Source organism: Struthio camelus, chromosome 4 (genome assembly GCF_040807025.1).
Source record: "Struthio camelus isolate bStrCam1 chromosome 4, bStrCam1.hap1, whole genome shotgun sequence".
NCBI lineage: Eukaryota > Metazoa > Chordata > Aves > Struthioniformes > Struthionidae > Struthio > Struthio camelus.
Window position 1 is genome coordinate 87,340,722 of NC_090945.1, and position 16,157 is coordinate 87,356,878.

The 16,157-nt window shown below is 46.4% G+C and overlaps 1 protein-coding gene across 18 annotated transcripts in view; it reads right to left on the reverse strand.

The window, feature by feature from the left end:
* The window catches only part of DCTN1 (dynactin subunit 1), a 93,263-nt gene that overhangs the window by 65,858 nt on the left and 11,248 nt on the right, over positions 1-16,157 (reverse strand). For 4 of the 18 annotated variants that reach the window (XM_068943956.1, XM_068943954.1, XM_068943955.1 and 1 more), the window contains exons 1-2: positions 11,948-12,253; positions 27-275 (exon numbers count right to left, since the gene is read on the reverse strand). In XM_068943956.1, the coding sequence (XP_068800057.1) occupies positions 27-275; positions 11,948-11,980 (282 nt within the window). In that variant the 5' untranslated portion in view covers positions 11,981-12,253. Of the gene's footprint in view, positions 1-26; positions 276-3,281; positions 3,398-4,988; positions 5,097-7,154; positions 7,547-11,947; positions 12,256-16,157 lie in introns of those variants that run through there. The other 14 variants (XM_068943967.1, XM_068943963.1, XM_068943961.1 and 11 more) reach the window with 8 other exon arrangements.

Here is a 16,157-nt window from a genome sequence, read left to right on the forward strand (position 1 = left end):
AGCACATTCACACGCGGGAAGCATACCTGTGACTGCCGCACAAAGATGCCGTGGTTCTCTTCACAGGTGAAGTATTTCCTGCCCTGCACAGTCCCATCATTCTTGCCCTTGGCTTCATCCAAGATGACACCAACCCACTTTCCAGTGGCAAACAGGGTGGCACCCACATAAGCCACTGTTCCACGGTGCCCTTTCCCGATGACTTCTACTCTGGAGCCCACCTTCAGGGGCTTGCCACTTGCTTCCACACTCATCCTGGGTCCAGTGCTGGATGCCTGAAGACAGAGAGGAAAAGAAAGGCAAGTTAAATAAAGTTGGCGCAAACAGATGGAAAAATGGTTTAGAAGTCTGACGTCTTATTCCCTGCAGAGCTGGCAAGAGCAGCACGTGGTGTGACTTCCAGTGCCCTTCATCTCCAGATCCTGCGCTGAGACACGTGAAGTCTGAACAGGTCAGTCCCCATGCAAGTCTACTATTCTTTCAAGAGCTAACAAAATAGGATTCCTTCAATTAGAGCTGTCAAACAATATATCAAAACCACCAGTAACTACTACTCTTCAGCTTAATAAACATACTGGATTCACAAACCCAATTTATCTATTTTTTGAAGATTATGGAGCAGCTTAGAAAAAGATTAACTGTTAAGAGGCAGATGTTAGGGCAATTCATACTTGTCTTAAATATATTTGCTCTGTTCTTTTTTCATTACATCAGAAACTGCCTACAGCTTTCTAGTTTCTTGCATTACATGCTCAGGAACAGAAAGACCTTTTCTGCTATAGTTTGTTTTCCTTTTTATTCCCATAGTTTAAGAGGAGTTGGTGGTCCATCACCGGTACAAGAGTTAGACAGCCCACCTCCATCAACATCTCATTGCATTTACGAGACCACCTCTGAGCCAGGAGCTCCCAGGTACCAATTTTAATAGCGCTTCCTATCAGGACGTTGATGAGCAGAAAATATTGATGGTAAACTCATTAGGCTTTCAAGGCATTATCATCCTAAATATTTATCCACAATTAAAGTTCAGCGTGCATCATTAGATTTCAAGCATGCCATCCTAAATACGTACTTCTCTGTTTAGGTAAAACTAACGGCATCGACGAAGTAATGGGTGTAAGGAACTCTATTAAAGCATTTCAGACGCCCAGCTTTACTTAAACCACATAATGTTAGTGCAGTTTCATACCACATTTCTCCCTTTTATAAGGGGGCAGCCAAGTCAGGGGTTGGTTCCTCCCCACCCCGACAACAATGCCTCCTCTTTTAACAAAAATTTCATCTATTTTTCTCAAGCTTATACTAAATTGCCATAGATCTAAATTAACTCTATTTTAACTGTTTAAAAAGTAACACTACACTAATATTCCCTCCTCAAATGTAATGCCTTTCAAATATCTATATTTAAATATATATTTAAATATAAATAAGACGGGAGAGGGTTATCTGACTATCCTGGTCAATTCAAGTTTCATAATTCAGTATAATACTGTGGCATTGTCCTCATGCCAATCTTTAAAATGAAGCAAATCTTGGCATTTACATCATCCCATTTGTCAGTAGGTTCTGTTTATTGTGTAGAAAATATTCTGTTTTGATTACTGCTGGGTTTGGCTTAAGTGAAAGAATATACTCTTTATTCAGACAAGTACACTCAGAGATGCAAGCTGGGAGATGAAAGGATAGAAGGCTTCTTTCACTCCTGCATGCTATGAAATAGAAAATAGATGATAAAGGGCAATCTAAATCTGATGGATGCCAGGACAAATTTCAGAAGCAAACAGACACCAGGCAAGAGCTTCAGTGACAAGTAGATGTCAGCCTATATAGGGAATCAAGGGTATTTTGAAAGCTTCCAGTTGGCACGTGCAGAAATCCCTATCACCACTGTCAGCAGACAAACTAACCAATCATTACCTTCCTTCGAGTATTGAATGCATTGTTTTTAAATGAAGAATGCATCCCTCATGCTCGGGAAGTTTTGTTTTGCCACAAAGAATTGTGACACTGTTTTTCCAGACTTAACTAAATTCCATTTTTCATCGAAATACAATTGAAAGAAATCTGAAGCATAAAAAAAATTTTTTTTTTAAAATCAAAAACAAATCAATCCCCGTTTTCCCTCAACAAAAACAAGATCCCAAATCAAAACTCTTGGTGGACTTCTGTTTGAATGCATAGCTTAAAGTACTGGCTCGTTTCAGTTGTCAAAAGGGCTACGCCCCAGAATCCTTGCAATTCTGAAAGCAATGCATCCCACCGGTTATAAAAAATGAGAGCAAAACTTTAAGAAAAATAACAAGTCTAAAAGAAAACCAAGATTCAGCGTTTAAATAAAAAGCTTCCTGCGAAGTGATTTTAAATCACGTTCCTTTATATCCATCTTGTTTTATATTTGCCAGTTTATCCTTCCAGTGGCTGTGGGCCAGCTTCAATCTAGGTAAGATCTATCGTTTCGTGAAGTGTCACTTGCTGCAAACCAGAGCTCCACCTCTATCCACGCCTCCTGCCTGGATTATCCTACAGCTCTCATATTTACTGGGCTCTTTAGGCACACGTGCTGCATTTGGGATAAGGAGTCTTACACTTTTAACAACAGTTATATGCTCATGGAAAACACGTAATAAGAGTCTTCAACATACGCTGCCTAAGAAAATTTTTGAACCGCAGCACGCATTTACAGAGAAGATATGAAAGTGGGATTGCAAACTGGAGATATCAGACTTGCAACATCACAACGTTATCGCCAGCCAATTTGACAAATAACGCAACTATTTAACAAGAATCTTGTAGGTTTATTTCTAACTTGTAAGGCAAAAAAGTCATTCTTTCATCACTACGCTGCCGATAAATTGAGACTACGGATCCTCTTTCATATCACAATATTTATACTTTCGTTAGTCTAATTACGATATATCCCAGCTTCGGCTCAGCCTGCAATTGTGATTTTTCCAAATTGCAAGACTAGTACGCTTCTCTCATAAGTGCTGGAGACACCTGCATTCTCCAAAGGTTTCGCATCGTATTACGGCCCTGATACTCGCTGCCTCCAACCCGTGCACGGAGCCCCCAGCATTTTACCAGTGATCGAAGCTACTGGAGCCCTGGATGCTCTCACTAGGGCGCTGAGCACGGAGCAAAACAAAAGCACTTCCTCCAGAAAAAACATGCAGGCAAGACACGGACAAAGCGGACAGCCGGGGGCAGGAACCAGCAAACAGGAGCCCAAGGAGATGTTTCAGGAGGAACAAAACCGAAACAGTAAGAGCAACACGACTTACAGGATCCGAGCTGTCAGCCGAGTTGAGCGGGTCAAGACAAAGGCCGCAGAGCCCAGAGAACGAGACTCGCCGAGCTTTTTTCTGACAAACTATTGAATGTTGATTCTTCTATAGCATCAGCCTGCACAGAGATGGCCAGATAAACTGGCCTCAAAAATCAAATGTTTTAGTGCTTCTGCTGCAGCAGCAGCACATTTGGTTTTGTGGGCTGAACGTGGGTGTCTGGGGAACGTTTCTGCAGAGCGCTGGTACGAGAGCTAAGGGAGAACCCTGCCGCTTCCTTTCCAAAACACAATTGGAGTAAAAGCAGGTATCGACGGTTACCACAAAGCCCGGATTTTTAAGCTGGCTGATGTGGCATGGTTCCACATTTCAGATTTTCTGACAACAAAGCCGATTTATGAGGCTCCCGACCTGCTTCCTCCCTCCAGCCCCTCGCCAGCCACCGTATAAATTCTCCAGGGAAGAAAAACTGGGACTTCATACGGAAAAAGAATCTTCCTGGTTTTTTAAATCACAAAAGCTCTTCAGGGCCTGCTCTACAAATTATGAAGCAGAGATGCATACCAAAAAAGTAGCTTATCTTTGTTCTTTGCAAAACCATCTCCGGAGACCATCCCTTAAGAATTAGCAGCACAGTCAAATGAGTGAATCACCTCATCAGTCTGTTTGGAAATTCCCTCTCATTTCCCTTGGAAGATGCTCCAGCACTGATTTTTCTGCCACAGCAGCTCCTTTCCACGACTACAGAGGAGCAGGCAGTCACCTAAGAGGAAAAAAAACACCTTTTCCCAACTTCAAACCATCCTCAGACTGCAGCTAACCACCAAATCAGTGCAATAGAAAGAAACTAATGCCAGACTTTACTGAAAAGGAACATAAGAGACGTCACGGAGACCGGCGTCTGGCAAGCTCTTTACGCCACACTCATTCTGGCACTAGAAAGCCTCTGCTTCGCAGTGACGCAACTGGGGAAAAAAAAAAAAAATCAAAACAGAGGTAAAAGCCTCCGGGATGTGTGATTTTCCTGGCTGTATGAATAGATATTCAACACAAGATTCTTTTCTGCTGCAGTATAAGAGAGTAGACCAAAATAATTTATCTTACCACAGCAAAACACAAAACTATGTAAACCTACTGTTAGTCCGTCGAGTAGCCTGAACAAAATTGCCAAGTCAGGTTGCATTCTTTACCCTTTTACAGGTTTGTTTTACACAAGGTCTAGTATTTTAATCAGTAAGGAGACAGAGGGCTTTATACTTCTTCTCTTTGTACCTAACCACACAGGTTAAGCATCTGAAGGTTATTTTTAAAATGGTAAAATACAGCCAAAAGTCTCCTAGGAACCATTAAAAAATTCTCCTGGGAGGTTCCCAAGAATAGCTGGGAGAATAGGTCCGTGGATATTTTCTTGCCGTCATTTTTGGAAGCCATTCGCTCCCGCGGGATTCAGCCTTCTCCCGACAGCAGCGGGGCGCGCACGTGAGTGCCGCGCACACGTGAGAGTGGCCTGCACCACCTCACGAGACTAGCTCAGCCTTCCAAACCATCTCAACTGACAGACACATGAACTCGATAAATAAACAGCTTTATAAGTTCGCTGGCAGGTAATTTACTGCTGCAGCATTAGGTTTAGATTAAGCATCCAAGTCTGTAAACATAAAAAGGCTTTAAATTAGTAGTAGTGTTGGCCTAAAAAACACATACATAGATCTCTACTTCAGTGGCTGCGTTCCAATAAATCTCAGCAAGTACTTCGTTCCAGCAAGCGCAGGGCTTCGGATCTCCTACGAAGGACGCTTTCTTCCAGCCTATTACTTATTCTCGCAGTCTGACTGCTGACTTTGAGAGCGGCCTCTGGCACGTCCCTGCATTTCCATCCTAGGAACAACTGAACTTTAGCCCAAAGCTGTTGGTCAGTACAATCAAGGAAAGATTTTAGCCTTTAGCAGCAGCTCCCATCTCCAACATTTGCATATTTCAGGAGGAGAGAATTAAAATCGGTAAAGTGGTATTACACTGCTAAAAACAGCCAAACAAACTTGCATTAGCCTTTTCTTAGCTCCTTTCCTCTAATCACCTAATTCTCTCCCAGCAAAGCCCTTCCCAAAACAGAGAGAGTCTCTCCCTGCACGTACCCCCCCAAATCACAGTCGACAGGATTAGAGCATGTGTGAAGCAGTGCCAGTTCCCATCTATTCAACTGGGGCTGACAGTGAAAACGGCACAGTAAGGATTTCAGCAAAGTCTGCGTAAGCCCAGCTGGGAGCGCGGCTGCTCTGCAGTCCACGCTCAACGTCCCGGCTGCTAACGGCGGCCGTGCGAGCTGGGTTTACAGCCAGCAGCGCAGGCAGGGCCACGCGGCAGTCCCACCTGCAGCGTAGCTGCACGCTTTCTCGATCTGAATCCGGAGCAACGACCGTTTGCACTGCACCATCAGTGGCTGACCCCAGGAGACTCACCGGAGCAATTAAGCTGACAGTTCCACTTATATTTCTCTAGTTCACAAAATTTGCAAGGATAACACATGCAATTCAAAAATCCACTTAAGCTCCAGATATTAGATGTAACAAACATTTCATTTAAGAGATGGCTCCATGACCTGTAGTTCTGCACTTCTGCATGTGATGCACCCTTCACCCCATAAACTGAATTCGTTTTCCAAATAAAATATTTAGTTAATGCAGCCACATCTGAAAATAAGCTGTGTTTTCATTTTCTTCTTTACTCCCCTCGGTCTGTAGGGATGCAAGTTAGTTTCATGGTTTATTCTCCTCTCAAGTTATTAGTTATATGTCATAATTAACACAGCAGCCAACTAATAACATATGGGTAGGCATCACTTCAAGAAAATAATAAACCAAATCATTAACATCTTTCCCTCATGTCTGTGATCTCATTAATGCTGAATGAGAGAGTTCATGCAATTAAGTCTGGTAAAAGTAGGCATACATTTTTTCCCGTATCAAGTATGAAATTATAATAATTTTGTAAATCTATCAAAAAAAGTTTTGTTTTTAAATAAGATAGAAAGTCTATTACTGTTATGGTATTCCCATGCCAGATGCCCTCCCCTCCCAAGAAAGCCTGTAATTTGCAAAATCAGCAGAAAATATTTCAGAGTAACTTTTCTCCGAGCAGACTTTGCATACAATGTATAGCCAAGGACCTTTCAGAACGGTTTCCTGCCCCAGATGGATGTCCCACTCTAACTATATTCCAGCAGTTCTTTTTCTACAATGGAAGTTCATTATTTAAAAAAGTTAGAGAGTATAAACCGCTATTTGCATACAAACGACTAGTTTGAGCCTCTGGCTTGGAAGGCAGCTTGTCGGGGCCAGGAGAACCCAAGCAATGCTGACTACAACACACATCTTCAGCATCGGCCCCGCACCTGCCTGCGGCGAGCGTCACACCCTCGGGCAGGAGCAAGACAGCTTGGGAACTCGGCAGGGCAGTCTGTCAGCCTGAATTGAACAAGCGGCCCCTCCGCTGCCTGTTAGCTGTCTTAAAACTTTTACAGTGTTCTCCAAATTGCGTGGTGGCTAATGAGGGTGTAGCGCCTGCACTTGAGAACCCTTGTGAAGTCAATTTGACGCAGTGGTGAAAAACCTTTTTATACCCTTCTGTCAAGCAAAAGACCCTTCTGGACTAACTGAAGGTGTTCTGGTGTTGTTAAAAGATTGGAGTTGATGCTAGCTGGAAAAAAAAAAAAAAAAAGTCCTGTTTCTTCACTTTGTAACGTCTGTGAAAGTAAACACGAATGTTGTACTCCCTAAACCTATGGGGATGCAGTAAGCAGGGCAGAAAAGGACTTCTCAAAGGGCTAAATAAGGTCCACCTTAGGCATCTCTGCACCCTCCCTTCGGATACCTCTACACGCTGATCAGATCCCCCCCTCAGTCTTCTCTTCTCCAGGCTGAACAGGCCCAGCTCTCGCAGCTTTGCTCACAGGAGAGACGCTCCCCGTCCCTTCTTCATCTCAGCAGCCCTCCGCTGGACTCACTCCAGGAGCTCCACGTCTCTCTTGCCCTGGGGAGCCCACAACTGCAACGAGGGCCTGTGAGCGTGAGGCTACTCCCAGCTGTCTGTAAAAGGCCTCATCTACTTCCTCTTCCTCATCAGGTGGCCCGTAGCCTGTTCTATCAGACCCAAGCAAAGAGCAAGCTGACTTCTGCGATGACTTCGTGCTGCCTCAGCTTTCCGTAGCGTTTCCTGAGATACCGCTAACAGCAAGGGACTCATCTGCCTGACTCTCCGAGGACAGAAACAACCAAGAGGCAGGGCCCAATAAATAAACAAACACTGAGACTTGCATTCTCATGAAGACCCCAAGCAGTGAGATCACCACGATTTCAGATCTAGATAAGAGGAAAAACTGCCCAAGCTGGAAATACTGAGTCCCCACCCCCAGGGAAGGGCAGTCGTATTTACTTCCCTGTTGGATTACCGCATACTCAGCATCTAATGGCCTTACAAAGCGGAGGTGGAGGGACAGACTCTGGTCAGTGGCAAGCCAAGCCGACCCATGTCTATCTGCTGCTGTTCCTCATGGCTGCTGTCACTCTCGCATTCCCTAGCCATCTGCTGAAGGACGGAGGCAGGGAGGTGAGAAATACAACAAAGCTTGGAAACAGTCACTTGGACGTTAGGACATTACAACCGAAAACAGCGGCTGGTGACATAACCCAAAACTTCCCCAGGTTTTTAGGTATTGTACAACACCCCTGTTCTTCTCTGGTGTCTTCCCAAAAAACATACAGCTTTAGCTTTTCTGGACAGTGGCATTTCATACACTGTTCCACACACTGTGCAAAAGGGTTTGCTCTCTAGTTTTGCAGGTTTTCCGAGCCTCTAACCGATGGAGGCAGCCAGTCCCCTTCCAGCGAGTGGAAGGATTCCCAATTTCTGCGTCCAGGCAGGTTCTGAGCTGCCACCCAGGGCTACTCAGGACTGATCTGCCGCATGACACTTTCACAGAGCTTCCCTGCTATCTGCAAGGACCAGACGGGACACCCTTCTGGATTCAACTCACTCACCTAGACAGAAGCTATTGCCCTTAAGGTAGCTCATTCTTAAATACGTTGAGATCCTTTCAGGGTTGCCTTAGCCCAGACAGACAGGAAGAGTCTGAGCCAAGGGGGGAAACCAGCAGGGACCTGCATATTGCACAGGGAGCTGGCAGAGATCCCCAAAGCAGTGTCTGATAAGGGTGACAGAGGGATTCCAGAAGCCAGGCAAGCATTTCCAAATCCTGCAAGGGCACCAGCTACTACAATTGCATAAAGGAAAGTTGCAATGAGGCGACAGTTTCCCCATAAAAGCCACGCACAACACAGGAACATGGCCAGAAATTGGAAGGACACTCTGCAAAGATAAGCTCTCAACCAGGAAAAAACACAGACAGAATTGCGAGTGGGGCTGAATTTGGGGACTTCTTCCCCCGCCACCGGTGACCAAAGGGTCTGGTATTGCCACCAGGCTAGGACCCTGGACCTACTGTACAAGGCACACAGACCTCAGAGTGACAGAGGATCGTCTTTAGTAACCTCAACCTCTCTAGCAGGCTAGCACTACTGTTCTGGACATCTGAATTTTTGGCATAGAGAGCAAGATGGTGATACGCTGATCACTGGATGAGTGAAGCGGATGGAGGACCACACAGACCTATAGGAAGCTCTAATAAAGCCAAGAACAAAGGAAGACAGGAGCTGCACACATACAAGGTGAGAAACACCCCAAGGAGTAACTCACACACGCTGACAGACTCCGAATTAGTCAGAATCCCTCGGGAAATCTATTTACGCATCAGTGTAGACAATTCATAACAGCTCCTAACCATCACTGCCATGCAGCCATGGCCAAAAGGGTGAATAAGTTAATAAGTTGTATTAAAAGAAATGATACCAAGTAAGAGTACTACGGTAGCAGAGCCAGCATTCCCCCCCCCACCAATCTCCTAAATCCAACTTTTACCTGGACTGCAGGACATCAACAGCCAAAGCAGGAGCCCCAAGAACAGGCGGCAGTGGAATGCAATGGGGATCGGGCAATTAGAAAAGTAACACAGAATATCTCATTCCCTCCGTATCCGGCCAAAACAGCTATCACCAACTGCAGTGCCAGCCTTGTCTCCTGCAGGACAGTCTCTGCAGAGGTGGCTCAGATAAAAGTCACTCATCCCACTACCAGCATGCCTAGTCCACCCATCGGAAAGGCCAGTAAAAAGCCTGGAGAACGAATCTCCTCTCACCTTCTAGGTAAGGAATGAGCCACACGGGCCAGGCAGCGTGGGCTACAACTTTAACTGCCTAACTATTCTATTAATAGGAGACTTCACTTCTCCAAACTACCTATCTGGCACCTTTCAAAAGTACTACATTTTCACATTTTTATCCCCCATGTAAAAAATTACACATATTTACAGACAGTTTCCTCAGTTACTTGAACATATTGGTTTTTAGTCGCTGAAAAATGGATGTACAGTTCAAGTGACTTAACTTGTGATTTAAGCATATATTTGGGTCATTACTGTGTTTCATCTGAACATGACAATTTTAGTGCTTTGATCCATCATAGCAGATATCCCAAGGAATATTTACTGTATTCCTTCCGGAAGCCAGAATCACATCATTATGCAGGCACACAGGGACGCCTCCCTCCGTGCAGATATGACTAATTGAACCTTAAACTGTCATTCAAAGCACAGATCAAAAGTTTCAGGCAAACCTTGAACACAGCAACCACCTCTCTGAAAAGCTCCCACGATGAGATTCATGACTGCAGGTTAAAATCCTTTTGGCCTCAAATTCAAGATGTGACCAAACTCGGCTGGAATAAGGAAAGACTTGGAAATAATTCTAGCCTAGTTACTTTAAGTCTAGTTATTACCAAATACATAATGTATGGTGTTGCCATACTGTCCTGACTCAAAGGAGGAGATTGCTCAAGGATTAATACCAGACCCGTCATGCAGTGACACAACGGGGGTGGCTGCTGTCTCATCTAGCAGAATCCTAAGCAGCGTGGATCTGTTGCCGTTAGGCTTGGAGACGAACTAGCAAGGTGTTGTTACGATGAAGCTCGCACTGTGCAAACACCACTCTAGTACTGGATTTATTTTGGTCAAGGCTCGAAAGCCAGAAGTCACATGCAAGTGGTCTAGGCAGTTCTACGTTTCCCGGTACAACGATGCCGGACCACACAAGTAACGTAAGAGCACACATCGCTGGTGAAGTCACATACGTCGCTGAACACCGCCAGGAGAGCCGGTCAGTCAAGGCTATCCAGAGGGCTGGCACAGTTTTGGTCCTCTCGATACCGATTTCGAAATGCAATTTGAGTAAAAGGCAGATAACGCTGCTCACATTCAGGACGTACAACTGCCATCCTACCTGAACGAAACTCAATGCAGTTATCAGGATAGGAATGGGCAAGGTTCAGGTTGAAATCTCACCTTCTTAAACCTTTGATCGGCCCCCCAAAAACCAGCAGCATTTAGAAAACCCAAGGCCCTGGAGCTGGAGCAGTTCGCGCTCGCACGCCCGAAGGCGTCGCTCTCCCAGACCCTGGGGCGTTCGGCGGCGGCGCCGAACGCGCTCCCGTCCTTTACGGGGCGGCTTAACGCAACTTTTCAATCGCGTGCCGCAGCTGGCGTTCCTCCGTCTTCTTTCTGAACGGCAGCGCCTGCCTTCGGCGGCCCCTGCTCCCCGACTGCACGGCACTAACCACTCCGGCGCGGAAGAGCCGGCAAACCGTTCTGACCGGAGAGGCCCCCGGGAGCGCGGCCGCGCTGGGGCAGGCAGCCCTCCGAACAACGCCCGCTCCTTCGCTGCCTCCCCCCGCTCCCGGGGGGCCGGGAGCCGGCCCAGCGCGCCGCGAGGGCGCGGGAACGCCGCCTCTCCTCTCGCGGCCCGGCGAGAGCGAGCGAGGCCGCAAACGAGGCCCGCGGGGGCCCGCGCTCGGCCCCAGAGTTACGAAGCACTTTGCCAAGTCGGCAAGCGCCAAGTAATAGAGGCGCCTGCAAACGCCCTACCCGGTCCCCGTCCCCCCCCCCCCAGCGACTCGGACACAGCGTCACCGTACAGAAGAAAAGGGACAAAACGACAAAGAGAGAAACTCCCAAGAAAGGCCTCATTGTAAGGCCCCTACTCTGTTTAAGTTCTGCTACCCGCGACACAGCCCGAGATTAACTGCAATATGGCAAAACCTCGAGCTTCCAAGTATCTGAAAATCGTTTCAGCATCTCACAACGCGACCTGGAAAATAAGCAGAGAGGGGAAGAAGAAACACGATGGAGGAAGGAAAACAACCCAGAATCTTTGTGCCGAAAAGCCCTAGAAAGGGTCTGTCATCACTGGAGGCTCAGCTGACACCTCGTTGCATTATCGGGGATAATTAACAGGAAAGAAAGACTAATTTAAATCAAAAGGACAGAGCCACTAATATAATTCAGACAGTTTAACCACCCACCGTGCATCTTAACAGATATTGTTAATCATGAAGATGCCAGATTCAGGAAATGAGAAAGCACAGGAAACGCAATCTAGATTTCACCTCAAAAATACCTATATTTTTCATTGCAACAGAGAGCATTAAGATATAGCATAATAGATCCAACAACATAGCCAGGAGTTTGTAAATAAGTTTCCCTGCCCCCAACTTACCCGGCTGTATGTGTGTCTCTTGCTCTGGGCCATGCCGCCGCTGGCTTCTCTCTTTATTTTAATGATTTATTATTTTTAAATAACGGTCTCAGTTCATGGCTAGTAGGAATTCACCAGAGATTTTTCACGTTTCAGCTGATCCGGTCATTCCTACGCCCCGCCAGCTATGCTCCGCTGGGTGCCACAGGAAGGGGGAAAAGCCCTTTTCTGAGAGGGGGTCCTTCGGCGCAGGATGTACACAGATCCAGCCCAGCTGATGGAGACTACTCTGCGCTAGCGCTGCTCCAGACTCTTGTCACAGGTTCTGCCAGCTCGCTGGGTCCTAATGCTCCCCGCGTCCTGCTGAAACCGGAGCCCAGGCGAGCGCCCGGGAACCACCACCCTGGCGGCACGGCCCCGGCGGCCGGCCGCACGCCTCCCTCCGCGCCGCAGGAAGGGCACGGCTTCGCCGACGCGCTGGCGGCACCACGCCGCCCGCTCTGGCGCTCTCTGCACCAGGGCCATCATCGTTTCTCCTTGCCTGGAGCCGGCCAAAACGCCCCCGGACAAAGGCGTAGCGGCGCTCGGTTGGCCTCCCGCCGTCTCTCCCGGCCTCCCCGGCCGGCGCACCTCCTTGGCCAGAGCTAAGGTTCGCCATCCTCGAGCCATGCCTTGCCTTGCCTCGTTTCCCTTGCACTGGGTAGCTCCATAGTGAAGTCTGAGGAAAAATAACGCTGTGCTACATCATATTAGCTCCCCAACTACCCTGCTGTTCATGGCAAGCCATCACCTCGGACACCTCAAACACTACCCGACAGCTAGAGGTGTTTCCACGGCTTGCTACAACGCAGCGTAAAGACAGATGGGAGATACGGTGACCAAACAGTTAATCACGGGGCATTTTTTAAATCAATAATTGTTCTTTCTATGGTTGATCTGAATAGATGCCTAATTAAAGTCATCAGCCTCTCTTCTCAAAGCTGTCTGCAGCATTAATTGCTGCCTGTGAAACAGCAAGCAGGGGCTAAGGGAGGGGGCACGCTAAACAGGAGGCTTTGACAAACACAGTGCTTAAACACGCTGCACAGCAGTTTCCTCCACGATTTCATGACATCAAAACCCCAGGAGCAACCCAAGAACGACCTTCCAGCTTTCCTCCCCCAGGACTTCAATGCACATGGCCATCCTTCGAAACAGGGGTCAGACCATAAACTTTTCAGGCCAAGCACTGACAAGCTTGCACCAAAGTCTACCTCCACGTTCCTATATTCAGATCTGTGACTACCCAAGTCAAAAGGTCTGACTGTTTAACTCCTATCACGGCACCTGATTGCAGTAAACACAAAGAAGGCAACAAACTACCTAAGGGGAAACTAATATTTTAAAAAGAGGAAAAGGAACCCGCTAGTGAAGTTTGTTATAGGTCAATTTTGGGACTGAACTTTTTTTTAATACTTGTGTTAGTGAACCAGACCAACATTTGCATCCTGTGATCCCTTATCCCCTGCATGGCTGTGCAGTAGTCACTTCCAAATATTCTATAAAAAGGTAACCAAGAAAAGGCAAGCTCCATGTCAGCGATCTTAGTGCCCCTACCTGAGCCAAAACGGTTTTCTAGGATCTAGAAGTCAGGGGGAAACAAGTTTGAAAACCACCGACGCAGGCCAAACAAGCAGAGCGTGGCGCCGAACAGGCGGGTGGCACCTTCCAGGAGGGGAAGGCTGGAACGCTTCAGAGTGAGTTGGGTGGCCTCCGAGAACAAACTCCAAAGACACGCATCCAGGGATGAACAACCAACAAACCTTCAACTAGGAACCAGACGTTCGTCGCGCTCAACGAAGAACAATTTCAAGACCCTAGCTGATCGCCAGAGACCTGCACGCCGCCCAGCACAAGCGAACAGAAAATAACCGCACCCACAGGGCGTACCCAGAGAGGCACTGCCAGCAGGACAGAAAAATTACTGCCGTTGTTCAAAAAGCTTGATGAAACTGCTTGGAAAAGCTAGTAGTTTTTGTCAGAGCACAATTATATTCCTTTATACAAAGGAAAGGTTAAATTATCCATTACATAAGCACACTGCAGGCAATCCTTTGCCATTCAACAGACCTACTCCACATAACTTTCCTTTGTGCTAGCTTTCTAGAGTAAAATCCTGTCAATCGCCTCTTAAACAGGCTTTTACAAGAATATGAACGTCTGAGCTAAAATCACTTTTCCTCTTCTCTATTCTATCTTAGAGGAAACAGTTACATATACAGAAATCCAAAGCAAGAACGCCTGAGAAAGTTACAAAAAGGCAGGAGTAGGCACGAGTATCCTCCCGTTGTCTTCAATTCTCTCCACGCTAGGAGCTATCAAGGACATTGAATGCAAAAACCTGCATTAGTTGAACAAAATCCAACTCAAACACAAACAAAAGTAGTTGAACACATTAAAATTAGAAAAGTGAAATAAACACAACAAAATTAGTTGAAAGTAGCATAAACTCAACTAGACCATGCTCACCATGCGACTGCGCCAGTGCAACTGCACTGGGCCAGCGCAGCGAGGGAACCTGATCTCCAGCATCTCAGGAGCATTCAGCCTTCACGTGCATTATGAATATTTTTCACGTCTATGCAACCTGTCAATTTAAGGTTCCCAAAGCACTCCATAAACACTCCAGTCTGGAGAAGAATAGAACTAACCGCAGTGATTACTGGAAGAGAGAAATTACAAAGCAATACCACAAGTGAATTGAAATGACCAGAAAGGGACATGCTGCCTAATCAGAAACAGACTGTCTTTATGCGCTAGATCCGGTCACACTATCTTTCTCTACCTATTGTAATAAGAATAAAGACATTTATTTTGTGAGGAGGATAATATTTAATGGACATTGTGGCCTATAAATGAACAGAACTAGGGAGGTGCGAGGCATTCTGCTGTCGTCCTCGGCACCGAAGGTGCTCCCAGAGCATGGGAGGTCACAGTGCCGACGATTCCAAGAATCGTGGGCCAAAGAAATCCCCAAGCTAAAAACATTACTTCTTGCAACTTTCTCTCATTCCTCTACGAGGATTTTGCCTTCCTTAGGGCTCCCTATTTTGTTCAGGCTCACAAGACGTGACTCTCTTCTTTCTCCTCTAAGTTGTATTAAATCAAAATTTTCCCCTTATATAAAAATCAATCAAGTGTTTTTAAACAGAGACGGAAATATACTTCTGGCTTAGGAAGTCCCCAGCCATACCTTGCAGGAGCGGGGAGGTTATATTGGAGGAAATATCACTGTATTTTACCTCGTTCTAATATTGTTCTAATATGTTCTTCTTGACAGCCGCTACAGGCCACTGTTAGGACAGATTCCTGGCCGAGAGGGACCTTTGGTCTGGCCCAGAACAGACACTCCTACGTTCTGTGCTGTGTTCTTTTCCAGCATGAACAACATCCACTCAATTTTTTTCTTTTTAACCAAGGTCCACGGGATTTCACCCATGAGGAAGCTCTCTACAAGGCTCCACCTCTGCAAAACCAGACAAGCCCTGATCACTCCCTTCAGAACTGGGAAACGCAGCAGCACACTTTAACATCGCCAGGAGCCTCGAAGATTGGTAAGTACCTGCTTGCAGAGACCTGAGCACAGTTTAGTCTCAATCCCAATCAGAGCTGGAGGTTGCCATTTGTCTGCCCTGGAACAGCAGCAACAAACAAGCCAGAGAGCTCTGTCCAACTAGCTGTCACGTAACGCAATGCCTTTCCTGCTCACCTGGAACTGCAGGGGCAAGAAACCCTCCAACTGGGGCAGGAAAACAACTGATATAACTTCTGAAGCCCTTGGTCCCAACAGTTGTGCAGGTGCTTCTGCAGCTCATGAATTATCCACCATAGGGCTCAACAACCTCGAATGCACGTGGTATCAGAAGACTGCCAAGGAACTCAGAGAACCACGCACCAAGTAACAAAAAAAACACCGACAGTGTTAGGGTATGGGAGCAACCCCAGGGAGAAGTATTAATTTATGCTGCTTTCACAAATTTAGTTTAATACAAAAGAAAAAAAGATTCTCACGATTAAAGGACAGGACAGATTCATGAGATCTGGCTTCTAAATGTCAAAGTTTCGTTTTAGCCACAGAAACAGCTAGTTGCCACAAGAAACTATCAACACAATCCTTAACTAAGCAGAGGGCTGAGTCTTCTAGCACAAATATTTGAAGGGTGCTAATCTCAACATAGCAAGGCTGTTATTT